General features: G+C 32.1%; 2 protein-coding genes across 2 annotated transcripts in view; both read left to right on the top strand.

Moving 5' to 3' along the window:
* LOC140444254 (uncharacterized) overlaps window positions 1–20,329 on the top strand; it is a 30,528-nt gene extending 10,199 nt beyond the window's left edge. The window contains exons 2-4 of the mRNA XM_072536000.1: window positions 3,824–4,018; window positions 6,393–6,611; window positions 20,102–20,329. Of these exons, the coding sequence (XP_072392101.1) occupies window positions 3,824–4,018; window positions 6,393–6,611; window positions 20,102–20,289 (602 nt within the window). The 3' untranslated portion in view covers window positions 20,290–20,329. The remainder of the gene's footprint in view (window positions 1–3,823; window positions 4,019–6,392; window positions 6,612–20,101) is intronic.
* Window positions 20,330–20,477: 148 nt separating this feature from the next.
* Window positions 20,478–27,666, top strand: LOC140443280 (uncharacterized). Its single transcript, XM_072534435.1, has 2 exons — window positions 20,478–21,204; window positions 25,827–27,666. The coding sequence occupies exons 1-2, from the start codon at window positions 20,979–20,981 to the stop codon at window positions 26,615–26,617; spliced, it is 1,017 nt and encodes a 338-aa protein (XP_072390536.1). The 5' UTR covers window positions 20,478–20,978; the 3' UTR covers window positions 26,618–27,666.
* The last annotated feature ends 211 nt before the right edge of the window (window positions 27,667–27,877 follow it).

The following is a 27,877-nucleotide window of genomic DNA, read 5'->3' as shown; positions in this document are numbered from 1 at the left end:
TATTTATTTCTCCTTGACCTGCCCATCTAATTTCTTGAATCACTGCAATATCAATTTGGTATCTTTCTAGTTCTGAGACAATCTCCTGCATTTTTCCTGGTTCAAGCATTGTTCTGATGTTCCACGTACTTATTTTTAGTTCATCGCGTTTTTTCATTTTTCTATTATATTTTTTCCTGCTCGTCTGTTTTATCTTATCTAATCTATTCATGTCCTTTTCCTTTGTCATTTTCGTTTCCGTTTTTTGTTGTGTGTACGATATTTGTTGTTTTATCGGTTTTTTGGCGTGTCTTGGTTTGCCTTTTCCAGTTCATTCTTCTCTTTGTTCCATTTCCATATAGCCCCGTCAATATTTAATTTTTGATAACCTACTCTGGTGTTCATACCTTTTTCTTGTTGAAATTTTGCAATTTTCCGTATTTCTTGTTGGATCTTCATCTCTTCTTGCGTTAGATCGTTATTGATGTATATTTCTGGCTTTGATGCCCTTAGTTTGTTTTTGTTCTTCATGATTTTAATTTTTTCATTTCTGTTTTTTAGTTTTACAAGACATGTTTTGTCGCCTATTTTATAAGCATCTTCTATTTCTACTTTAATGCCTAATTCTTTTTCCACGAAATTTGCCATAATCTCGTTGACTACATTTGGGTTATTTGTATCCATCGGTAGACCCTGGACAATAACATTGTTAGCCTTTCTCTCTTTCTCGAGCTGTTCTACCTTCATTTTCACTATCTTTAGTTCCTGCTTCATTTCATCATTTTCCTTTTTTAGTTGTTGGTTACTTTGTTTGAATTCATTTATTTCTTTTTTTAATTCTCTGAGGTCATTTCTATATTCTCGTTGTTCTTCTTTTATTCCTTTTACCTCCGTTGTTAGATGTTTTGTTTGATCTGTTAAATTTTGCATCATTTTTAAAAGCTGATCTATTTTGTTTTCATCTTTCTGTTGTTTGGTTGGTGTTCTGGTAAGTTTCTTGCTCTTGTTGAAAATATCTTCATCATCTTCCTTTCGACTTCTTTTTTTATTGTCTTCTGAGGTGTAGTCATCATCGCTATCCATTTTTATTTCTTTTTTATGTATTTTTTACTCTATATTATAGCAAGCGGTAAGTTCTAGTTCTCCGGTCAACCCGTCAGAAGCTCTAGAACTTCTCAAGCAATAATTGAGTATGAAATTTAAATTTATTAAATATTTTATTTCTTCTAAATTTTGTTTATTTAGTTAATATTATTAATTAGCGGATTTCCTTTCTTGGATTTTTGAAACTTTTTGGATAACCGGCAACGTCGCATTCAATTTGATCAAGACTTGTCTTCTTATCTGTTATTAAAAGAACTGGAATTTCTAAATGTCGTTTTGTTTTGAATACAATAAAATGTTTTAAAACTTACTTACAGGTCACTTTTTGCCAATTTTCTTTGCACTGCAGAGAGTTTATGTCCTCATACAATTTTTCACGTATAGTTTGGATTTTATTTCTCACTATTACCTCAAAAATCGGAATAAACACTGGTAAAAATGTTTAACACTTTTATTTCGCACAACGCGCTGTTGCCTCTCATATCATCTCTCATATATATATATATATATATATATATATATATATATATATATATATATATATATATATATATATATATACATATATATATATATATATATATATATACATATATATATATATATATATATATATATATATATATATATATAAAAGTTATTATGTACTAGAATTTTCTGGATTAGTCCACCTCTAATTCGCCTCTTTGACGGGTCGATCTCTCCCGCGCTCGATATCGCTTGAAGTTTTTAGTCGCTTTCGAGATGCAACTGTTACATGGGCACGCCGAATGCATGTTCCTAACAATAAGATTGATGTTCACATATTTAAACATTTAATGGTCTTGATGTTTCATCTAAATAATAATGTTTACATTCAAAACGTATTTTATAAATACACTTCTTTGGTCTTTCTTGTTCATTGTTAGGTTTGATTTTAGATAATATAGATCTCAGTCTGTTTGTTGTTTTGAATGTTGAATTTATTTCCCATCTTTTAGGTTTTTCCGGTAATCTTTTTATGTATGGTATTGTTAGTTTCCTCTATTATTTCTTTAAGTGGGCCTCCTTTCTTAACACAGGAACGTGAGAAGAAGATGGTAAAACATATCATAAGATTACAAAAAATCAGATTTGCACCGACTAGAACTGAAGTACGTACCATTCTTAAAACAAAAATCCAAAACACTCAGACCGCAAATCGGAAGGAGTTTCACAGGCACGATCAGCGAGTTTAAACAAAAAAAATGTTGAAAACTACTTTTCATTGCTGCAGAACATCTTGATAGAGCACAATTTTCTTGATAAACCGGGAAATATATTTAACGTAGATGAATCCGGACTTCAACTAAATAATATACCAGGTTATGTGTTGGCAGCAAAGGACTCTAAGAGAGTAGCTGCAATAACATCCGGTTAGATGGGTGAAACCATCTCTGTAATCGCTTGCTGCAATGGATAGTGCATGTGTTTTGAAGGGAAAATGAAAAACCTGAGTATAAGGATGGTCTGCCGCATGGTTCCATAATTTTTATATCACAAAAGTTGGCGTACGTAACAACTGACATTTTCTTTCTATGGCTAAGAAACCATTTTGCACCGAGGAAGCTTAAGGGAATAGTCGTGCTCATTTTGGATGGACATAGCTCCTATTGCAACAGTGTGGATACATTAGAGATTGCACTAGACCGAGCATTTTTTAAAGCTTTAAAATCCTATTATTACAATGCTTGTAATTCCTACATTAATGAATTCAAATAGAAAAATTTAGAGACTAGTGTTTGGAGGACTGCTTACAAAGGCCTGGTACCAGCAGCTAAGCAAACTAAGAGACGAAAAGCGTGTACCACTGACACGGAATCCGACTCATCGCTGGATGTCCACTTGCAATACGATGATGAGGACGTGGACGATAATGCCAAATATGATACAAGAAAGAACAATGACTTTAACAGCTGATTTCTACTTAAATATAATACAAAGAAATATAATGATGTTAAACAAAAAACAATCGAGATGGAAATAATAATTATATTATACTATAAGCAATTTAAATGTAATGACAATTAGCAACAAGACATAAATATACTATGATTAACGTTAATAATATTTTAACGCGACACAATAAAATATTAAATAGTTCAGAACAACTATACAAGTAACCCATACTTGTCATGGAACAGCAAACAATGCAATTGGTATATAATAAAATATGTACTTTACCACCGAAATGCTACCATGTAGCGAAGACCCTCTCTTCTTGTCAGGTCAGGAACAAAAGTATCTCGAGATAGGGAACACTACCCCAGAACTCCAACACACATCTCTTTTGGCTGAGCAGCCTCCACCCCTACTGGATGGAACGACTGATGGTAATTGACTGCCACGGCCGTTGGGCCCAGAGTTGTTTTTTACAAGCAAACGCTAGGTGTGTGCGATAAATACCCAGCGATCTGCACTTTTAACAAAAGCCATTAATTTTTTTTATCGTCCTTTGTTAATATAGAATGTATGGAAGAACACTCTTTTGTCTGCTACAAAGTATTTAACAACCGTTCGTTGTTCTCTAAAGTCTGTGTTTTTGTACGCGGAAACTTGGCTAAATATACGGGGAGAATCAGAACTAACACAAAGTCTGTTAATATATTGCAAATATTTATACACAGTTGGGAAACTGCAACAAGGTCGCCATAAATAATTTTCATATCATTTCTCAAAAATCTTAAAAAATGATTCGTTAACATGAATAAATTTGTTTTAGATGTTATATCAGATGCATTGAAAACGGAATGTATAAAATGCACAGAAAAACAAAAAGAAGGTGCGAAAGAAGTAATCGAATTTTTGGTCAAGAATAAAGTCGACTGGTGGAATAATATGCTGAATAAATACGACCCTGATGGAATTTACAAGGCAAAATATCAAGATGAATGGAGGAAGATGGGTTATCCATTCTAAAGATATGTGACTGTAATAAAATTTAAACATGAAGTTTACGCATTATTTTTTTTCTTAATTGTGGGAGATATAAATTAATGTAATTTTTATGTAATATACTTAAACTAATAAAAGTCTTGGGATAATAATTATGGTAGTAGAAATTTATTAAAGACCTTATTTTTATAATATAGAATATATTTTTATATAGAAGCACACTTCACTGTTTTTTTTATAACTAATAGGCCAGGATAATAAGCAAAAGAAGAACCCCATTTGTGTCACTGACCCGGCCAGGCAAACGACAGTTGTTTTGAGTAGTATGGACCTCTCTAACAAAAACCCATGTATGTTTCCTGCAGTCGATTTTTTGGATTTAATTAGTTATTAATAAGATTATCATCATGGTGCTACAGCCCTTAGAGGGCCTCGACACTCTCAAGCTTTCTACGCAATTCTGTTCTGTCCCTGTCTCTTACTTGCATTTTCCAGTTGCCAAATCCGATCTTCTCGGCATCTTGTGTTCCCCGCCCATCCACCTCAGCTTTGGTCTACCCCGTCTTCTCATTCCCACGGGTTGCGCTATTAGAATCTTTTTTATCATGTTCGATTCAGGGGCCCGGGCTACATGTCCTGCCCATTGCATGCGGTTTCGCTTAATTATAGTGGTAATATCTTTACCACCAAACGTCTGCTTGTAGATATTCAGCAGTTCAAAGTTATATCTACGCCTCCATATTCCGTTCTCACAGACCGTTTCGAATATCTTGCGTAGCACCTTTCTTTCTAAAATCGATAGAGCGAATTCATCTGTTTTAGTTAGCGTCCATGCCTCTGATCCATATGTGAGAACGGGGACTATCAGTGTTCTATACAGCCTCATACGAGTTTTTTGAGACAGACGTTTGTTAGCTAAGTACTTTGATAGACCATGATAACACCTGTTTCAATTATTATTCGCCTTTTTATTTCCTCAGATGTGTTAATATTGGGGTTAACCGATGTCCCTAGATATATGAATTCTTTGACTGCTTCGAAGTTTTGGTCATTGATGATTAAATCTGCTTCAATCTGCTGTGTTTGTGTTAGTCGCCATGAATTTGGTTTTATTTTGATTTATATGTAACCCCATTCGTTCTGCTGCTGCAACTAGCTCGGTTAGGATTTCCGCAGTTCTCGCCCTGGTTCTTGTTATAATGTTCACGTCGTCTGCATATGCTAGAATTTGGACTGATCTATTAAATATTGTTCCCCTGCTATCTAAATTAGCGTCTCGTACAACTTTTTCTAAGGCGACATTAAAAAGTTGACGCGCCAGCGCATCTACCTGCCTTAACCCCCATTGTATTTCAAATGGGGTTGACGAGTCGTTTTGAATTTTTACTGCTGATAACATCTTCGCCATTGTCACTTTTATCAAACATGAGTTTTTTTGGAATTCCTAACTCATTCATAGCGTTGTAAAGACTTGGTCTTAAGACACTGTCATATGCCGCTTTAAAATCGACAAAAATATGATACATAAATATCTATGTTAAACTCTTGCGTTTTTTCGAGGATCTGTCGTAGTGTAAAGATCTGGTTAATGGTTGAACGTCCACGCCTGAATCCTGCCTGATATTCTCCTATTCGGTATAAGGCTTCAATCTCTCGTGCAAAATGTTTGACAATATCTTGTATGCTGTATTTAGGAGAGTTATTCCGCGGTAATTATTGCATTCCAGTTGTTTTCCCTTTTTGTGTAACTGGCAAATTCAATAAATCTGCGACATGATAATCAACAACGACAGCGATGTCGATGAATCTTAAGTTAATTATGTATTAGTGTTATGGTGTTATGATGAATAATAAATTTGTACAAAAAATTTATGATCTTTTTATATTTTTTATTTTTATGTTGCATTTCTAAGAAGAAAAAGGGTACAAGTGCTAGTTAGCAACATAAAAATAGCTCCAAAATGAGTAAAGTCAATAAAATTATGATTATTTTAACAAATAATAATGCCTACAGTTACTAAACTGGAGAAGAAAAATTAGCATTAAAAAATCATGGCAATTACAGTGAATGCTCAACTTTGAACGACATTTACTCAAAAGTTACTTTTTGTCACTAATACCCCTTTACTTCTAGGGTCCCCATATGTGAATTTAAAAGGTATGTTTAATAAATAAAAACGTTCAACCTTCATGTCGATTCTAATAATTTAGAAACCTAAATCGGCGCAATGCAACAATTTGTATGCAGATCATACCTACCTTGAGTAATAATTGTAAGAAATGATGTAGTTGTTGTCATTTGATTATTTACGTCATAGTAATCGCAGAAGGTGAGACTATATAAGTACCAATTTAAGAAATAATAGTTCTAAATTAACATCAGTAGTACTGCTAAGTGATTAAACATAAGAAAGGATTGAAAATGGGATATTTATCGTTAATTTTCTTACTGGCTGTCGTATCGAGCGGCGTTTTAGCTCAAACTTATAACACGAGATATGATAATATAGATATTGATCAAATTTTGTCCAACAAAAGAGTATTAGACAATTATATAAAATGCATATTGGACGATGAAACTAGAAGGTGTTCTCCAGAAGGGCGAGAGTTCAAAAGTAAGTTTACGAATGAATAAATTCACTTACATTATTTCTAATATTTAAACTATTTTATATTATTTAATATGAATTATCTGAGAAACACGACATCAATTATAGCGTAAGAATATTTTATAAAATTTTGACTTTTAAATTTAAAGTTGTCAAAACAACTTAATTTAATTGTATTTTGTCAAAAATTTCAGATTTGGACGTACCGTTCGCGTCATAAAAAACTGGTACAACTCATAACAAAAAATTGTGTTTTTTAAGTTGTGTACGTTGATCTGGTCACATGTGTCATTCTAATTTCTAGGGCACTGTTGCCAATTAAACGAAAATAATGAAGCCAGCTAAAAGCAGAGTTGTGCGACAGACCGCCAGTTTTGAGTATACTAAAAACATTTTCGTCACATTAAATTTGTTTAAACATGCATCCTAAAAAATTCTCATATTAATTTTGTAATTCTTCATCATCTCAATTAAGTACCCATACATTGATTTGTTTTTTATTATAATTTATGAAAATATTTCAATTCAAAAATAATGATAGATAATCAATCTAGACATAACTTTTAATTATTATAATAACACATTACAGTGAGATATTGGATTGTAACTGTCACGTTTCGAAAAGCGTTTTTTCGCCCCGGATATTTTATAGTTTATAATACGTAGGATAAAGCATAATGTTAGTTTTTCACATTTATTGTTCTTGTAATAAATAATAATTAATCTTGGTAGTTTGCCTGCTACTAAACTTATTGACACAAAATACAGATCGTGTTCGGTAGGTAATTGAAGTATAAAATTACAGTAGATGCATTCCAATGTTTCCTGTGCCAATAACCTAGGTTTAAAGATCCTTCAAACATTCTGGATATTAGCTCAACCCTATCTCTGGTTATTACATTTATTAGATACGGTTTTTTGTTGTTAATGATAAAAATAATAACTATCTAAAAACTTACATTTTTGAACGTTATTTTTTATATCTAGATTTTGTGTAATTCCGTTATCTGTGACGGCAACAACGAATTGATTCACGAACCATTGTGTCCAGTCTGTCCATTGTAGTAAATATTATTTAATCGTAGTTACACTTTTTTGGAAAAAATTGTTTATTTCTATTTTTTCTTAATTATGATTATGATATTGTGCATACAGGGTGAGTTTTTAGTGCTACATCGATCGATAATTTCATTATGGTATAGAATATCCAAAAAGCTTATTTAGAAAAAGTGTAGGCAATAATATTCTCCATACTTGAAAAATATGTGAAATTCTACAGGGTGATTAATAACTACGTGGTTTAGCAAACATACCATTTTTTTTAAATGGGACACCCTATATATTTTTTCAAAGTTGTATTCTTCTCATAATTCTTGTTCCTATAGTAGTTTTTTGAATTACTATACAGAGTATTTAACAAGTTATGACCGTCTTTATTTCGAAATCTCAATGGAATCAACACCATGAATATAAAGAAGTAATGCATAAACAATTATTTATTTTATATAATAAAGTAAACAATATATTGTAGTTTTTAAATTAAGTTTAATTGAAATCATTGACAAAAATTTGTATAAAGAGTGAACTTCAAAACAAAATTACGATTTTGTCAATTTTTTTAAATGGATCACCTTATATTTTATTTTTTAGAAATATTGTATTTATGATACTCTTTCATTTTTATATAACATTCCCTATACCTAAACTCATTACTTTCCGAGATATTTTTAGTTTTCTTCAAATTTCGGAAATGCATTCAATTTTTGTAAGTTGAAATAGGTATTGAAGATTGAGTGATAATATAACAAAATTATTTTTATTCAAGAAGTAACTAAAAAAAAAATAAACCATAACAATATGTAATGAATGTATCAATAAATGTGATATTATGGAAATATATATATATATATATATATATATATATATATATATATATATATATATATATATATATATATATATATATATATCACACAAAACAATATACAATTAATGTAACAATTTTTAGATTGTTATATCAAGAGTATTCTAAACCAGGAATTTTTAATAAAATATTCCTAACTGCCGATTGTGGCGCGCAAATAAGTAAAAGGCCATTTGTGTCAGTTCCTCCTCCTCAGTCCTAATCCCTTTTGGGATGTAGTGACACCATCAGGCCTTTACAGTTTTTTCACGATTTCCCTCCATCCTTTCTTGTCCTGGGCTAGTTGTTCGGCTTCATGCAACCCTTGGTTAATCAATATTTTTGTTTGATCTACCCAACGGCTTGGAGATCTTCCCCTAGGTCTCTTTCCTTCAACTCTACCTTCGACTATCAGTTTTTTCATCGTACCTGTTCCTCTAGCAATGTATCAAAAATACTGCAAATATATCTGCTGTAAGCAATATATCCTTTACTTTAAGTTGTTCTAATATCGATACGTTAGTGCTATGATCAATCCAGGATGTTCTTAACATGCGGCGGTATACCCACATTTCAAAAGCGTCTAGTTTATTTTTATCCGCTTTCTTTAAGGTCCACGTTTCGGATGCATATGTGGCTATGGGAAAAATGAGCGGCCTTACCAGCCTTAGTTTTGTGTGTATTGTTATGCTAGAATTTTTCCAAATTGCTACCACTTTCATCATAGCTGTTCTAGCAATAGTCAACCTTCTACATATCTCTCTGTCACACCCTCCGTCATTTGTTATTAGGGACCGCAGGTATATGAAACTATTTACTACTTCAAAGCACCCAATTTCTTTAATGTGTTGAAGATTATTCCGAGCTCTGTCTACTATCATGATCTTTGTCTTACTTCTATTTAGCTTTAGTCCATATGTTTTGCTTTTCTCCTCCAGACATCTCATTATGTCTTCCATTTCTTCTTGATTTGCCGCGATTATTAAAGTGTCATCAGCATATCTCAAGTTACTGATTTTTTGACCTCCTACTGATATTCCACCCTTCCATCCGTCTAGTACCTTTCGCATAATGTGTTTGCTGTAGATATTAAACAGAGTTGGCGAGATTATGCATCCCTGCCTGGCACCTGCCTCTGTTCTGAAATGATCGGAGTGGGTGTTGTTTATTTTTACGCTGTACTTATTATTTTCATATAGACTTCTAATTAGTTGAATTAAGTGGTGGGGTGTTCCCATTTCCACTAGTATGCACCATAGCTACTGCCATTTGAAGGCCTTTGTGTAATCCACAAAGCAAATAACATAGGAGTATTGAATTCACGAGTTTTTTCGATTAGCTTTCTGACATTAAGAATGTGTTCTCTTGTGCCTTTTCCTGGGACAAATCCAGCTGTCAGTTATAAAGGTAAAATAGTAGGTTTTGAAAAAATGACAGTGTGGCTTGTCTTTATTGTTAAAAATGAATTTTTCCGTATAAGAGTTAACAGATATCGTTTGGGTATTAGAAGAAAGTTCGAGAAATTGCTTACTTGCATTCACAATATATCACGAGCGATATCCTCAATGGAGGAAGCCAAACGCAAGAGAGAGAACCAAAACTGTTCTAAGTGAAGAAAAAAAATATGATGTACTGATAGCTACTACTGAAGATACCCACATCAGCACTCGTGAAATTTCACGTCAACATGACATTAGTCAAACTTCGGCGGTAAAAATCCTTTGTAAACATAAACAGCATCCTTACCTTATACAGTTACATCAAGAATTGACAGTCGATGATTATCAACGCAGATTAGCTTTTTGTCAATGGTCTCAGCAGCAAGTGCAAAGAGACCGATTTTTTTTTTTTTCGATTATGTACGTTTTAGACATGAGTCTACATTTCACAAAAATGGAACGGTGAATCGGCATAATTTTCATTACTATGCATCAAGCCATTCCTATTTAGTTAACACTTATAGTTAAACTAGGTGGTCTATAAATGTTTTGGGTGGTATTGTTGGCGATTATGTGATTGGTCCACATTTTTTTGACGGTCGTGTGAATGGTGCCATATATTTGGATTTTCTAAATAATTATTTGCCAATACTACTGCAAAATGTACCGCTTAATATTCGACAACGAATGGTTTTTACACGACTGTGCTGCAGTTCACCATACTGCTCTTATTCACAATCATCTAAATAATAACTTTCCTGAGAGGTGGATAGGCAGAGGAGGACCAACTGTTTGGCCACCGCGATCACCAGAATTCTCCAAAATTGATTTTTTCATGTGGGGCTATATAAAAGACCTTGATATACCAGAAGCCTCCAACAACGCTAGATCATATGGAAAATAGAATACGAGAAGCTTTTACTAAAGTTGACTTACAAATGTTAAGAAATGTGTCTCGGTCATTTGAATATCGATAACAAACTTGTATAGACGTTGAAGGTGGACATTTTAAACATTTACTTTAGACTTATTTCCTTAATATTACATTCATTACATATTATTATGGTTTATATTTTTTGTTAGTTAATTATTGAATAAAAATAATTTTATAACATAATGACGGTATTAGATTTTTGTTTCGATACAGGGCAGCGGCAAGCCGCTTATACGTATTTCGACCTTTTTAGGTCTCCTCGGAGCGGTATAGCCACTGCTGAAAACAAAATCTATCCAGTCGTAGACTAATAGTTATCAAAATACCTATTACTGTCATAACTACGCCATCTAATAACAAAAAGAGAAATCATACGATTTCTACCTGACGAAACCGAATTCAAATTTTTACCACTGTGCCTTCTAAAACTTGCGATAGCTTCACGGATGATTCTTGATTTTAAGGAGCGGATGGAGGCGATGGTTTTTGCTTTTTCGAAATCTATTTTGTGGCCTGTCTCAATATGATGTTGGGCTAGGGCTGACGTAGTATCGGAATGTTTGACTGATATAGAATGTTCGTAAATACGGTTATGGATTCGTCGCTTTGTCTGTCCTATGTATGTACGTGGGCAACTGGAACAAGGTATCTCGTAGACACTATGGTCTTCATTGGGGATTTGGTCTTTTACGGATCTGACGAGATTGGACAACTTGGAGTGAGTAGTGAAGATGGTTTTAAAGTTTAGAGGAAGAAGAGTTCTACTGATCTTGTCAGTGACACCTTTAATTAAAGGTAGAAAAAGGTAAAAGGTAAAAAAATAATCGAGGCTTTCGAACACTGGTTATACCGCAGAGTATTAAAAATATGGACTGATATAATTACAAATAAAGAATTACTGGAGAGGGTTGGTAAAGAAACAGAACTAATCACCACTATACAAACCAGAAAACTGGAATACCTAGTCCACGTGATGAAGGGACCAAAATATGAAATTTTGAGACTCATAATACAGGGAAAGATTCAAGGAAGAAGATCTGTTGGCCGAAGGCAGAACTCATGGTTTAAGAATCTACGTGATTGATATCAATGCAGATCGATTGATTTGTTTAGAGCAGCAAGTTCAAAAATAAAAATAGCCATTATGATTGCCGACCTCCGTAGGCAGACGGCACTCTAAGAAGAAGAATTTAAAATTAATTTGACCATATTTAAAGTGTTTTTACCCATGCATTTAGTGGCTTCAAACATGTAAACCTAGAAAGCACGGATGGTAGAATAATCATTCAGAAAACGTAGCCCGATAGGTTTTTTATGTTAATATACCTTTTATAAAGGATTTTTTATTTTAATTTTTTTTTATCTCGTGATAAATTATAAAAAAGAGATACTGTATTTTCAAGCAAAGATACTCTTCATAATCACAAGTGTTAATTGAGCGCACAATTAGGAATATGTATAGGTACGTAAAGGTTGCACTGGTAATTTGCATTTCAGGTCATGTACACGTTCAATGCCGACCGGTGCAAAATAAAGTATTGCACTATAAGCATAAGCGATGGCTTATACAGCGAGGGAAATGATCAGGTGATGCATCAGCTCCTTTAGCTATTTTTGAAGAGAAGAAAAAAATTAAAATGTATTAATAAAAAAACACATTAATGACTCTACAGTAATAAATTTGGGTAAAGAAAATTCATAGATATTTTAATTTAAAAAATGAGTATGGTGGGTGATAAAATGAATAGAACAATTTAATCAAATGTAGGAGTAACTTTTTATTTAAAAATGTTTACACAAATACGCTATAAAATACAGGGTTGAGATAATGAGAGAGTATGAAATCAATTGAATATCTTGAGACAACTCTATAAATATCTTCAAAACAAACAGGAGGGTATTTATGAAATTTTGCAACTAAGTACAGGGTTTCTCATTATATTTTGAACCCCCACTTATTTTCCTTAATTTCGGGAACACAAAAAAAAGTTTTAAATAAAAGTTGTATTATTTTATCTGTACCGACCAACAGTATAGCAACAGATCAAATTTTGTATACAGGGAGTGCCCAATAAAATGCATCTTCAATATTTCAAATGGGACACCCTGTAATTTTTTTATAGTTTTGAGTAGCCCTGCATTTCCTGATTACAAATAAATAACATAGTGTAGCATTAGTTCTGTTCTATAATGGCGTATGGTACTACTATACTATACTAAGATAAGAAAAAAATATATTTAGAAAGTCAACAAAATTAATGACTTAAAATACTACATTTAAGATACAATGCTACATTTAAGATATAATACTACATTTAAGATTACAATAGATGCTCAAAGTGCCCTTCATTGTTATCAATGCACAAGTAATATCTTCGTTTCAAATTTTCTAATGCGTCAGATATTGTGTTATTATGACCATTTAAACTTTCAATTTCCGCGCGAATTTTTGCCGTGATAGTGTTAATATTTGTATTTGAATCAAAATACACTTTTTCTTTTATATATAATAACATATAATAATATAATTATACTTTTTACAATGTCAGTTTGCCAAGCGTCGGCTTTTGAGATTCTTTGATGCCAATGCCGACCATTGGCGTGGAAATTAAGAAAAGGGATCAGTTATCAAACGCATATTTCAAGAAAAATCATATAATTTTTATTAATTTTTACATAATTATATTCAGGAAAATTTCTCAATTTTTGGGCAGAAAATGTTTAAACAATTTTTTAAACAAATTCAAAATATCACCTTTTGTGCTCCACAAAATATTTTTTAGGTTTTTGGGTGACTCTAAATAAGATCTATGTCATTTTTCTCAAAAGTTAATAGTTTTGGAGATATAGGCGATTTAAAATATATAGGAGATATAGGCGACTTATTATTTAGTTTTTACATAAACCATAATATTTTTTTACAATTATCAGTAAATAATGGCTCATTCTGTCAGAAAATTTTAAAAGATTATCTATCCAGCAATTAAGATAGTCAACTGAAAATTAATTTTTAAACACGGCCTACTGTTAATGCACAAACAGGGTGAATCTTCAATATTTTGCTTCGAGTTAGAGATATCTGAAAAAGTTATTTGGAAAAGATGTTCCAAATATTATTATAACCCCACATAACAACGTTTTATGTCAAAATTCGCACTTTTACTTTTTTCATTAATTGAAGAGCTTATTTCCAAAGTGTCTTAAATCCAAAATTTCGATTTTTTTAATTTTCTTTTTTTAAACTTTATAGATTTCTTCAAGTCTAGAATAAAGTTATATGTACCAAAACAACTTCTTATTTACCATTTAAAAGTGCATATGAAAATTGTAAAATTGTATAATTTGTATGTTAAATTTGTATGAAAATCTGTAATTTCATGGATTTCATTATATGGATTTAAGACACTTTGGAAATAAGCTCTTCAATTGTAGTCAGGATTCTAAAACGGACAGTTGGCTGTCCCGAGATGCATCTTTAGACAGCCAATTGTAGATTTAGGATCGAGATTACAAATAATACTGAAAAACTAAAATTGCGAATTTTGTCATGAAATTTGGTATGTGCGGTTACAATAAGTGGAACAACTTTTCCAAATAAGTTTTTCCGATTTCTCTAACGCGAAGCAAAATATCGAAAATTTACCCTGTTTGTGGATTCGCAGTAAGCGGCGTTTAAAATTTAAATTTCAGATGACTATCTTAAAAAAATGTGCACTATCAACATGTATGACTGTGCAAAATGTCAAATCTGTATGTATTTTAGTAGCTGATATATAGAGGTGTCTTCATCTTAAATGCGACACACTGTATAATAATGAATACTAGTGTTCAAGATGCATCGCGATAGCTGTAAAGAAATTAATTAGAAGGACTGAAAAGAATCGTCAGAGTCTTCTGAAGTCGAATCGTTCCCAGGTTGGATAACTATTGGTGCTATTGCCGGTAAAACAGGATATTCGTTTTCTATTTTTACAACATGAGCTTCGCAATTTTTCCACACATCGCTATTAATGCCACTAATTATTTCTCGAATATTCTCAATGGCCATTGCGCTTAATGTTGGTGACTGATTATATTTTCGCAATCGTTTTTTTACGGTACCCCAAACCATTTCAATTGGATTAAAAATGCAATAGTATGAGGGTAATCGCAAAAGAGTATGGCCGTGCCTGCTGCAAATGGTGTCAATAACGTATTCGTTTTTAAAATTCCGACTTTTGATAATTCTAATTAATTCTTTCTTTACTGGAATCTTTTTAGGAACAGTGATGTTTTTAAGTTGCATAAATTTTAAAATTTCGTCCTTTTTCGTGTTATTATTAGGTATTTTATTTAATATGCGGGAATGATACGAAGCATTATCCATAACAATCACTGAATTCGGCGGAATATTGGGCAAGAGTTGTTCAACAAACCACTTTGCAAATAAATCGGCTGTCATATCTTCGTGATAATCGGCAGAAGACTTTGTTATATTTTTGGCCGACAATAGCAATGCATTAGATACAATTAGAACAATTGCATTATCAGCCATCCCAATATTTTCTTTTTTCAAACACTCATACATATTTAAGACTATTCTTTAGGATTGTACGTGCAAATCTTTATTTTTTAATTCGGAGCTGTCATTAACATAATTGTCATTATTTATTGATAACACAGAAGTTGACGCATCTTAAAAAATGCCATCCTAGAAAAATATAATATTACTTACCTTATAATAAGCCTCCGCCTCTGCAAAAGGAAATATTTTAGGGTGTCACATAGCGAGACAAACAGGTGTTCATTACGATTTATAGCTTTGCGCTTCGCTGTTGCCATAATGCATGAGTTTAAAATTAGTGAATATAACTTTAATACCATATTAATATATCTGCAATTTTTCATGTTTCCAGGTAAGGTATAAAATCAATGAAATTTGGAAAAAAATAATACAATTCTTGAAACCGTTTTTGAGAACTTGGATTCTTAAAAGTTGTCTGATTTCTTCGAAGTCGATCATTATATCTATAAAAGTATTACCGCTAAATTCACCAACATGGCAACGTCGATATGGACGGAAGGGTCAAATTCTCTCCAGACTACAATGTGGCCGATATTCGAAAATTACTTAGAGTATAAGTAATATATACAAAGTTCACGGTTGCTTTAATTCATTAGTGAAGAGTCCATGGAAATATTAGTACCTAGTTAATTAATTTATAGATATATTTTTTGAGAATATGTTCATATTATTTTTTAAGAGTGTCGTTCGTTGACTAGCAATTGAATAATAACGAATAGAGAATAGAGCATATTTTTTAAATATAACCTTAGGAATTTTAGGAAATATGTCTGACAACCTTAATTTGAAAGGCGGTCTCTTTGATACCAGAATGAGGCATGTTTATGTTGGAAAATTATTAGTGCATGTACTATAACAATTTGCCAGGATTTACAGGAATGGGTAGAATTGCTTCTACACCTGTTGAATGTTTTATGCTGTTTTTTGGTGATATTCTTCCCATCATCATAGAAAATACTAACATATTCATTCGAGCTAACTCACACAAGTATGCTAATAAATATGACACCAAACACACTGATGAGTGTGAAATAAAAACATTATTGGGTTTACTATATTTGGCTGCATCTCAACATGGTGGTCGTAAGAATTTGTTGGAGTTTTATGGTACTGATGGATTGGGAGCAGAGATATTTTCTGCTACAATGGCTTTCAGAAGAGTCAAGTTTCTGTTGAGATGTCTAAGGTTCGATGATATTAATATTATAGAAGAAAGAAAAACGCTAGATAAACTTGCACCGGTAAGAAGAATTGTTGAAATTTTTAACCAGAAATGCAAAGCTAATTATTCTCCTGGACAATATATAACACTCGATGAAATGTTACTTGCATTTCGAAAACCTTGACAACACATTTAGAAATTTATGCTGGAACTCCTGACGGACCTTTCAAGATTGAAAACTCTACTGGTGCTGTAACCGAAAGAATGTGTTTACACTTATCTGGAACACAAAGAAATATTACAATGGATCGATGGTTTACTGGATATCAGACTGTAAAACGTTTGTTAGAAGTTCACCAACTTACAGTCGTCGGTACCATTCAGTCCAAGAGAAGAGAATTGCCGCATCAAAAAACAAACATCAAAAACCGATCTCGACGTTCGTCTGTTTTTGCATTTGGTACTGATATTACTGCAGTGTCAAAAATGTATTGCTTTTGTTCTCTATGATTCTGGGCAATAAAACTAATGAAGCAATTGGAGAAGAAGCAAAACTGGAAATTATTGTAGACGTTGTTGACCGAAAAATATCTTCCTATAATGTTGCTAGAAACACTAGTCGTTGGCCTATGGTAGTATTCTATGACCCCGTCAATGGAATGTTGCTGCCGTCAATGCTTTCGTAATATATAAAAGAAACAATTTAAGAATTGCAGAAGATTATTTATGAAAGATTTAGGAATAAATATGACAAAAGAAAATATGGGAAGGAGAGCTTTGAACCCTCATTTAGCTCGAGTTGTACGACAATCAGCTTCGCGCCTATCAAATACTCCTATGCCAGGAACATTAAAATTGACCACCAATAAAAAAGGAAATTGCAAATACTGAAAGACGGAAAACGCGATATTTTTGCATATTTTGTCTGTCCTGGTTGTGTATGGAGCATATTGTAGCATGTTGCTCTGAGTGCAGAGATAACACTTTAGGGTAAAATTCAAACTTTTGTATTTTGTGCAGAGAATTTTTCTATTTTTTGTTATAACTAAATTTATGTAGTTTAATTATTTGTAGTTTAATTTGTATTCTTCTTCTTGGTATTATTCTTCTTCCTATGAGTCCTCTTATTGCGGCTCTGGCCGTTGCTGTTTTCTGGACTGTCGCGTTAACATGTGGCGTGAATGTTAGACCTTGGTCCATTGTGACTCCTAGGTATTTGGCTTCGTATTACCATTAAAAATAGTAGTTAAACACATACAATCTACCAAGGGCATATCAGATAGAGTAGCATACACGACGCTTAAATTAAAAAGAACGTCCTTAAAAATCATACAGGTGTACGCTCCAACAAGTACCTACAGCGATGAAGATATTGAACATTTCTACGAAGACATAACAACAGCTATGGAAGAAAAGAAATCAAAATTAACGCTAATAATCGGGGACTCCAATGCCAAAATAGGAGAACAACTACATAAAGAAGAAGACAAAGTAGAACACCATGGATACGGCAAAAGAAATGATAGAGGACACACATTGATGAATTACTTGTAGGAGTAGCAACTATATGCAATGAATACATTTGAAATGAAAATGAAAATGAGCCATGAAAAGTTCGCTGGACATACCATTAGACAGAAAGACGACAGATGGAATAAGATGATTATACACTGGAGACCATATAGTTACAAACGAAAAAGAGGAAGGCCACAAATGAGATGGTCAGATGACTTGAAGAAACACGCAGGCCCGAAGTGGATACAAACTGCCTACAAAAGAGAGACGTGGAAGAAGAAAGAGGAGGCCTACGTCCAAAATTGGACTGCAAGGGCTGTATAGATAGATATATAGATTGCCATTCGATGGGACTATCTTGCACTGTTAGCTGTTCTTCTGGATTATTTCTTCTGGGTTCCTATGGGTTTTGCAGCGATTGCAGTATCGTCTGCATAAAGGCTGATTAGTGTTCCGGGTGTTCTTGGAACGTCTGCAGTATATATACTTTACAGGAGGGGTGATGAGACTGTTCCCTATGGTACTCCAGCTTCCGGGATTCCGTGCTCAGATAGAACTGATCCTATCTGGACCCTGAATCTCCAGCCACTTAGGTACGTAGAGATTAGTTTCGACATGGCCCTGCTGTATCCATAATCTCTCATTTTGTATGTCAATCCATGCCACACTCTGTCGAAGACTTTACTTACATCCAGGAAGGCTGCTATTGTATATTACTTGTCATTGAATCCAGCGGTTATGTATTCTGTAAGTCTGCGTACTTGTAGTTCGCTGGAATGTTGAGCTCTGAATCAGAATTGTGCTTCTGGGATTAACCCTAGCCTGTCTCTCTCTGATTGGAGCCTGGTTTGGATGACTCACTTTACTATTTTACTGATGTTATATAATTGTAAACAGACCAGCAGTTGGACACATTATTCATTCAGTCATTACTCGTATTTGAGTTCAGTCGTGTTTTGCAATATGATACGTAAACATTCATAATAAATAAGTAATGTCATCGATACGCTATTCCATGTATATAAGTAGCGAATAAACTAACCGAAATACCGAAATAATATATGTTCACTAGTCCTTCTCTCTAACCATTAAGATGTAGTCGCAGGAGTTACTTCGCCAGGAGGCGAAATAATCAAATTATGCATCCAGTACAATAGCAACTATACTTTTTTCTATTTTATATTATACACCCAAATAATCCGATTTTACTTCTATAAACTACGTAAGATAGGTGGAGTGCTTTTTATATGTAAAAAAATTAGTTAACTTATTAAATTTAGATTGCAAAATCTATTAAATTGAATTTAATAAAATTTGGTGGGCTGTTTTGTTATATTATAAAAATTTCCTAGGCGAACGATGAAGGTCCTAAGTGCAATCTAAGTAATTGACATTCACAGCTTGTTCCCCCTCCTTTTTTGTATTTATTGGTAGTTTGCACCAAGGGTAATAAATTACTTTTTAATCAGTTGTATCTTATAAAAAATTCAATTATCGCGATTTTATTTCCGTACGACTTTTCCAAAATAATTCGTTTTAAAGTTGAATTTAAAACAAGAGAAGTGAAAAAAACGATGTTTTTAGTAATTTTCAAATATTTTAATATTTTATTAATATTCCCAACCTATTTGAGAGGAAGGATAAGTTTATTGTTATTACTGAAGTTATAACATAACTTTTTCTGCAAAAATCAGATTGCCGCCTATCACATCCAAATGTATTCGTTTTTTCACAGATCTGCACTGGTGTATCGTCGTTTTTACGGTATGTTATACTTTTGGCCAATGTTCCATCTCCAGAGAGCATCAAAGGTATAAAAATTTTAAAATAGTGGTTGATGGTTGATTAATGGTGGGAGTGCGAGCAATAAGGAGCAATCAGAGATAGGGCTAGCTGTTGGCAAGAGATGACGCGCTCGGCGGCATTATCGTTACAAATCTCTTATTAATTGTCTCACTTACATTAATTTTATTTTTCAGAATACATACCAGAGGCCATACGAACAAACTGTGCTAAATGTTCTGATGCACAAAAGCGAATAACAAAAAAGGCTTCTGTCTACATTATGGAACATAGACCACAGGACTGGGATAAAATTAGAAAGAAATTCGATCCTCAAGGAAAATATCAAGATAGTTTTGCCGCATTTCTTAGGAGTGTAGCTTAAAATAATATCTGTTTTTACATTATATTAGACTATATTTTTATTACTTATTTATTTTAACAACTAAAATTCTGTCCCATCCTAATATATATTAATATTTTAAATTGCAATTCTAAACATAAATCTAAGAAAGATACAAAGGGAAACAGCCATGCATCATGAACAACTGAGTTAGATGAACAATTTTTTTCTTTCAATCCATCCATGAAATCTATATGCAATCAAAAGCAATAAGATAAAAATTAATAGTTTAGAATTACCAAAAAAAGAGAAAGTAAATAGTTGTAAAACAGTTTTTAAAAGTAAATAGTAAAATGTCAGTATAAATAATAGGTTAAAAAGACATTTGTTGAAATCTGGCAACTGGAGGTTTGAGGGTTCTGACTCTGTTGTCAAATCTATCCATAGATAAATTTCTATCCCCTTAATCCGCTAACCTATCAAAGGGCAGAAAAAATTTTATAATTCATAATAATTAACTGTAATTAATATCATCTCTTTTCTTTGTATCATGTTCCTAAGCGAGATAGGAAGTGATGGGGAAATGTTCCAACGTCCAATTATACTGTATTCTTTTTGATTCTTTGACATACTGACATTGACATGTGTTTTCGTATATAAATATTTTTATAGTGATTTCACTTTTTGGGTGTAAAATTATTATTGAAATACACAAAATCAAGTTTAATCAAATGGAAGTAAAACAAGAAAATAGCGAGGAAGCTTGTAAAGTAGAACTAGAGTATAATGATTTGGATAATGCTCTTTTGGATGGTTTTAAATGTGAAATTCAGGATGAATCAAATAGGCAAAGTACACATGATACATATAATTATTTAGACTTTAAAGAACATCCTAAAATAGAACTAGATGGGAATAAACTTAACCCATTTGAAGAAAACCAAAAAGCTGAAAAAGGTTAGTAACAATTGGGACAATGATTAGTTGCACCCTCATTGTTTGTCCCAATATTGTTTCTCCCAAATTTAGCAGTATTATAATTTTTATTAATATCTTTGTCAGCTAATATAATTTTGATTTTAATTACAATTTAAGGGCATATAAGAATTACAATTTAAGCATTTAAATGATATTTTATTTCGTTAACATAGGAATTTCAGGTACAGCATTTTCTTTTCAACATATTCTTAAAATCATGCATGAAATTTCACAGTTCAAATTCGTTAGTCAAGGTGGATGGACGTATTCGAGTTTTGTGAATTAACTGGTGATTGGACTTTTGTGAAATATAAGTATAATTAGTTGTTGGTTGTGATATTTGTATTTACTGAGAGCGTAGTTGAATTTTTTAAGAAGTAATGTCAGTAGAAACGGGCGGCGATAAGCCGCCCGATGAAAAAACACCTATAATAATAGTGATAATGATAACAGGTATATACAACTAATAGATTTTAATAACAGTTATAGACCAGGTGATAATGGACCATTTTATGTGTTGTTGAACACAAAAATAAAAATTTAAATTTAGGGAGACTTTTTCCAATTATGGTATAACTTTTCTTAATCAACTCAATAGATCTACACCCCTTTCAAACATTTGGAATTGTGTAAAAGCTATAAGAAACAAATATCATCAACAAAAGAAAGCTCCATTGCACGAAGATTTAATTGAGGATGTTCTGAATCAGCTAGCCCCACCTTCTGACTCACGGTCCCTAATGTCAATGTAGAAAATCTAAAAAATTTTCATTTTTATTCTAGTTCAGATACTATGTCTAAAGCTTTTACCTATTCAGAGTTAATTTTGGCATTAAAGTAAACCAGAAGCACGGCTCCCAGTTTGGAGGGTTTCACATAATATAAAATTTTACACAATCTTCCAGCTAAACAAATAATTTTAAAACTGTTTAACAACTGGTGGGTAAAACAAGATTATGCTGAGACTTTAAAAAATATTGTTATATGTTTAATAAAAAAAACCATAAAAAGATCCAAAATTACCATCATGTTGACCTATATCGTTAATGTCTTGCCTGACCAAGACTTTGGAATGCATGATTAAGTTTCGCCTAGAATATTTTATTGAAAGCAATTCTCCTGTACCCATTACACAGTATGGATTTCGGAGAGGCTGTAGTACTATAGATTCATTGACCCATATGGTTATAGATGCACAAATATGCTTATCTGATAACAAATACATGTTATGCCTATTTGTTGACCTAAAAGGTGCATATGATGTGGTTGATTTGAGTATCTTATAAACAAAATTGTGTAGAATGGGTATCAAATAACTTAATAAATTTGTTTCTAAACAGAAAAATGTATATTCATGATCACAAAAATGTACTCTACGGACCAAGAACAGTATATAATGGTTTACCGCAGGGATCAATATTGAGTTCACTTTTATTTAATGTATACACAACAGAGCTGCATAGTTTGATGGATGACACTATAAAAGTTATTCATTATGCGGATGATATTTGTTTCTATACTATCCATAGTTCAAATGAATGATAAATTACAGATTTAGAATAAGTATACCCGTATCTTTTGCTGCATGTGTGATTGGTTACATACTATGGGTTTTAGTTTTTCACAGCAAAAGACGTGTTATGTGTCTTCTTAGGCACAGACTTAAAAACTCTGATTTGTATACCATAGGTGATTTTACTATACCCATAGTGAAAGAATATAAATATCTTAGCATCTATATTGATAATAAACTCCTATGGACCAGCCACATAAAACATGTAAAGCAAAAAATGTGAGAAAGGACTCAACATCCTGCATGTATTTTCCAAATATAATGGGGTGCAGATGTTAAAATATCCCTTACATTTTATAAGTCATACATTCACTCAATAATGGATTATGGATGTAATATTTATGCCTTAACTAGCAAATCATTAATCAAACTTATTAATCTTAGACAGAATTCAATATATGGCAATTAAAATAAGTCTAGGAACTATGATGTCGTCACCTAATTGTGCAGTTCTCGCTGAAGCACAAGAACCACCTTTGTGCATTCGAAGAGAGTATTTAGCGGATAAACAGCTAATAAAGTAAAGGGTATTTAGTACAATTATGGTCAAAAAAATATCAAATATAGCGGTCCAGATTCTTACAGACAAATATTGGAGAAAACTAATACATAGTCAAAAAAAATATCCTGTTTACGAAATTATTTTTGAAGCCTTAATGTTATTTAATTAAAATTAATTTTCAAATCTATACTCTGTAATTTAGGAGAGAATAAAATCATCAACTTTACAGATGGATAAAAAAAAGGTTTAAAATTTTTTTATAAAACATTTTTAGTTTGTAATATTAACCATGTTGAGCAATATCAAGTCCCACGTTATTTATAGATTTTTAGTGCAGAAGCTATAGCTATTAGGAAAGCTTTAGATTGGTGCGAGATAAATTTACCTTTATCTATAGTAATTGTAACAGACTCTCTCTCTCAGGTTTTGCACACCATTAAAAGCCCTCCTTTTAATCATTATAACAACAATATTCTACTATCTATAAAAAATAGTATATATAAACTGCAGTAGTATGGTGTACAAGTTACATTAGTCTGGGTTAGAGGTCATTCAGGGATAACTGGGAATGAAGCAGTTGATCTTGCAGCTAAAAAAGCACTTGACTCATAATTGAGACTAAACATGTGCAACTCATTAGATTTTATTAATTTATATAAGGCTGATGTTAGGGTTAGATGGGAAGCTCAGTACAGAAAATTTTCAACTACATCAGAGAGTCTCTATTTTAAAATTCATCCGATTTTACAGACGAACATTCCTCACATCAATTCATGGGATTATAATAGAAGTCATCAATTATATCACGTTTAAAACTTAATCATGGTCGCTTTCCAGCACATTTGTTTCGGATTGGCATCTTAGATTCTCTGTGTTGTCCTCACTGTCCAGAAAAACCTTTAGCCGATATAAATCACATTTTCTTAGAGTGTCAAAAATATACTGTGCATACATATATGCTGTACCAAGAACTGAAAAATTTTGTAAGTCTACCAACTAACATCCCTACTTTATTAGCACAACAAGAGAAAGAAATATACATTTTAATCAAGTTTGTTTTAGAAGCAAAAATAGATATTTAGCTCATATATGGTTAAATATATGTGTATTTACAAACATTATGTAATTAGAATCCAAACCTCTGTTTTACCCCATTTGTTAATACCTCCTGCCCGTGACCTAGTCTAGTTTGTCTTAATAAAAAATGTCTTGATGGGTCCCTAGACAAGAAACGAGTGGCCATATTTTTATCCTTATCTTATCCTTAATAATAAAAAAATACAAATATTTTGTGGCAAATGGACATGTTCTAATGCAATCCACTATCTACACACATACACGCACACACACACACATCCATCATGAAATTCAGATCTCAAGTACTTAAAGGATCTCGAGTGAAATATGTTCTTTTTATTCTTACTTTAACTCATCTGTTCGAGGAAATTTCAGTTAATGTGATGACTCCGAAAGCTTGGAGCAGGTTTTAAAAAGTTTTTTTTAAGCATTTTTTTTAATTGTTTCACTTTTTGGTATTTTTAACACAAAACTTATCAATCACACTATTCAATATAAGAGCACCAATAAAACTTTACTTCCCATATTTTTTTGCCTAATTAACGATTTTAATATAAACAAGTTTTACCACCAATGTTTACTCTAGACTTCGGCAAGCAAGCAATAGTTTAACCCAGCCTAAGAGTCTTGCACACCCCTTACGTATGACGATAGGGTGATACATTTCATTGGAGCTAGGAAGATTAACTCCTTTAAGGGAATTTAAGGCAATAATTTAGTTATCCTAATCTTTTACATGCTGTTAATCTGTATGTACCTTCCAAGCAACTTAAAAATACAAATAGACTCTACACTACCTTTCACAGTAGAAATTAGAAATTATGGTAAACATGTGCCAATGTATGCAATATTGCACTCATTATCATCAACAACTATTCCGTCGATCGTCAGATGTAAGCTTCCCTTCTTAAGTGTGTCCATTCTGTTCTGTTTGTGTATCCATTCATGACTAGCTGTTCGCTTGATGTCATCAGTTCATCTGATTTGAGGTCTGCCTTTACTTCTCTTGTTTGCTCTTGGCCACCATTCAATAATTTACTTACAAATACATTCATTGACATCTTTAATATATCAAATAGCAAACTGAAAGAAACAGTATATGATATCAGAAAGTAAATTTATTAATTATTATTTTTATCTTGTATTTTGTTAATTTTCTTTTAATTTATAAAATATATACTGTAATGGGGCTTTCCCGTCAAATAAATAAATATTATTGTTTTTTGGTGCTAATATGCTTATATTGAATGCATTGAGGTACACATTAAAAGGCAAGAGCTAACTATCACATATATAAAAAACAGAAACAAAGGCTTCTGAAACAAATTCATATCATACAGTTCTATCTCAAATTTAATTATGCTTTAATTTGATTATTGTATTTCTTTGATTTTGCAATTATTTTCCCTTATTCTCAAATATTTATATTATAGCTAGTTTATATTTTAGGTTATCTCCAAGAGGAAAACAAAATGGAGACACTAATTAGACATTCATCTTATGAAGGAAGTTTTATAAGTCCATATGCTGAAGGTAAAACATTCAATATGAAAGTTGTGACTGAACAAAGACCTTACAAGTGCGAAATTTGTTTTAAGGAATTTATTAGAGCAGGTCATTTGAAAAGACATTTGAAAGTGCACACTGGAGAGAAACCTTACAAGTGTGAAATTTGTTTGATGCAGTTTTCCCAGAAAAATCATTTGGACATTCATGTGAGAGTGCACACTGGAGAAAAACCTTACAAGTGCGAAATTTGTTTTAAGCAGTTTATTAAATCAGATAATTTGAAAACACATTTTAGAGTGCACACTGGAGAAAAACCTTACAAGTGTGAAATTTGTTTGATGCAGTTTTCCCGAAAAAAACATTTGGACAATCATGTGAGAGTGCACACTGGAGAAAAACCTTACAAGTGTGATATTTGTTTTAAGCAGTTTACTACTGAAAGTTCTTTGAAAATACATTTGAGATCGCACACTGGAGAAAAACCTTACAAGTGCGAAATTTGTTTAAAGCAGTTTACTGATAAAAGTACCTTAAATACACATTTGAGATTGCACACTGGAGAAAAACCTTTCAAATGCGAAATTTGTTTTAAGCAATTTATTAAATCAGGTCCTTTGAAAACACATTCGAGAGTGCACACTGGAGAAAAACCTTACAAGTGTGAAGTTTGTTTTAAGAAGTTTACTCAAGCAGGTCATTTAAAAAGACATTTGAAAGTGCACACTGGATAAACACCTTACAAGTGTGAAATTTGTTCGATGCAGTTTTCCCAGAAAATTCATTTGGACATGCGTGTGAGAGTGCACACTGGAAAAAACCATACAAGTTCGAAATTTGGTTGAATCAGTTTACTGCTAAAGCTAATTTAAAAACACATTTGGGAGTGCACACCAGAGAAAAACTTTCCAAGTGCGAAGTTCGCTGTAAACAGTTTACTACAAAAGGTTCATTGAAAACACATTTGAGATTGCACACTGGAGAAAAACCTTACAGGTGTGAAATTTGTTTTAACCTATTTTCCCAAGCCATTGCTCTGAAATATTATATGAGATTGGATACTAGAGAAAAACTTTACAAGTGTGATATTTGTTTTAAGTAGTTTACTACAGAAAGTTCTTCGAAAATACATTTGACATTGTACACTGGAGAAAAACCTTAAAAGTGTGAATTATTGTTTGAAGTCTTTTCTGAAAAATTATTTTTAAATTCACTTGAGATTGCCCACTGGAGAAAAACCTTACAAGTGCCATATTTGTTTTAAGTAGTTTTCTCATAATATTACGTTTAAAGGTCATTAAAACGTACATACAAGAAATGATCTTAAAGAGTGAAATTTGTTTTAAAAGCTATTGTTTAGTTTAAAAGATAAAGTGTGTAATTTAAATTAACTGCAAATATGCAAGTTAGAGAGACTTTATGGTTAAATTTTTATGTTAATTATAGTATTTTTAAAAGCATATATATATATATATATATATATATATATATATATATATATATATATCTATCTTTAGAGGTAAAGTGTACTAAGTCACAAAAGTGAATTATTGAGAAAATGACGATTGAAGTTGTTAGCTATCTTCAAAGCACTAGTTTGGCTAAGTAGTAAAATAAAATATTTTGTAATTGGATCAAATGTTTTTGCAACAATCATATTTTTGACACTAAACCTAAAAAAAAACATTAAACCTACAAATTTTTGAAAAAAGTGACTTGGTACATTTTACCTCGATTTTTTTTATTCAAAAATGTGACTTAATACTGAAGTAATAAAGGTGTTTTCAACTATTCCTCTGGCTTTTTTTTGCTAAACAGATGTTCATCAATACCTAGCTTCAATATTCTCCAATATTTCGACTCGCGTACTATTTAGTATTCAAACAATCAAAATTATCTGTAAGTGAAAGTAACAGAAGTAAAGAAGGAGTGGTTGTCTAATTTTTATTTCGTAACTTATACAAAAATATAAACATTTTACAGTAGACTTAATC

Source organism: Diabrotica undecimpunctata, chromosome 6 (assembly GCF_040954645.1).
Source record: "Diabrotica undecimpunctata isolate CICGRU chromosome 6, icDiaUnde3, whole genome shotgun sequence".
NCBI classification, from domain to species: Eukaryota; Metazoa; Arthropoda; class Insecta; order Coleoptera; family Chrysomelidae; genus Diabrotica; species Diabrotica undecimpunctata.
Note: the sequence above shows the minus strand (reverse complement) of the source record. Positions and strands in the feature narration are given on the sequence as shown.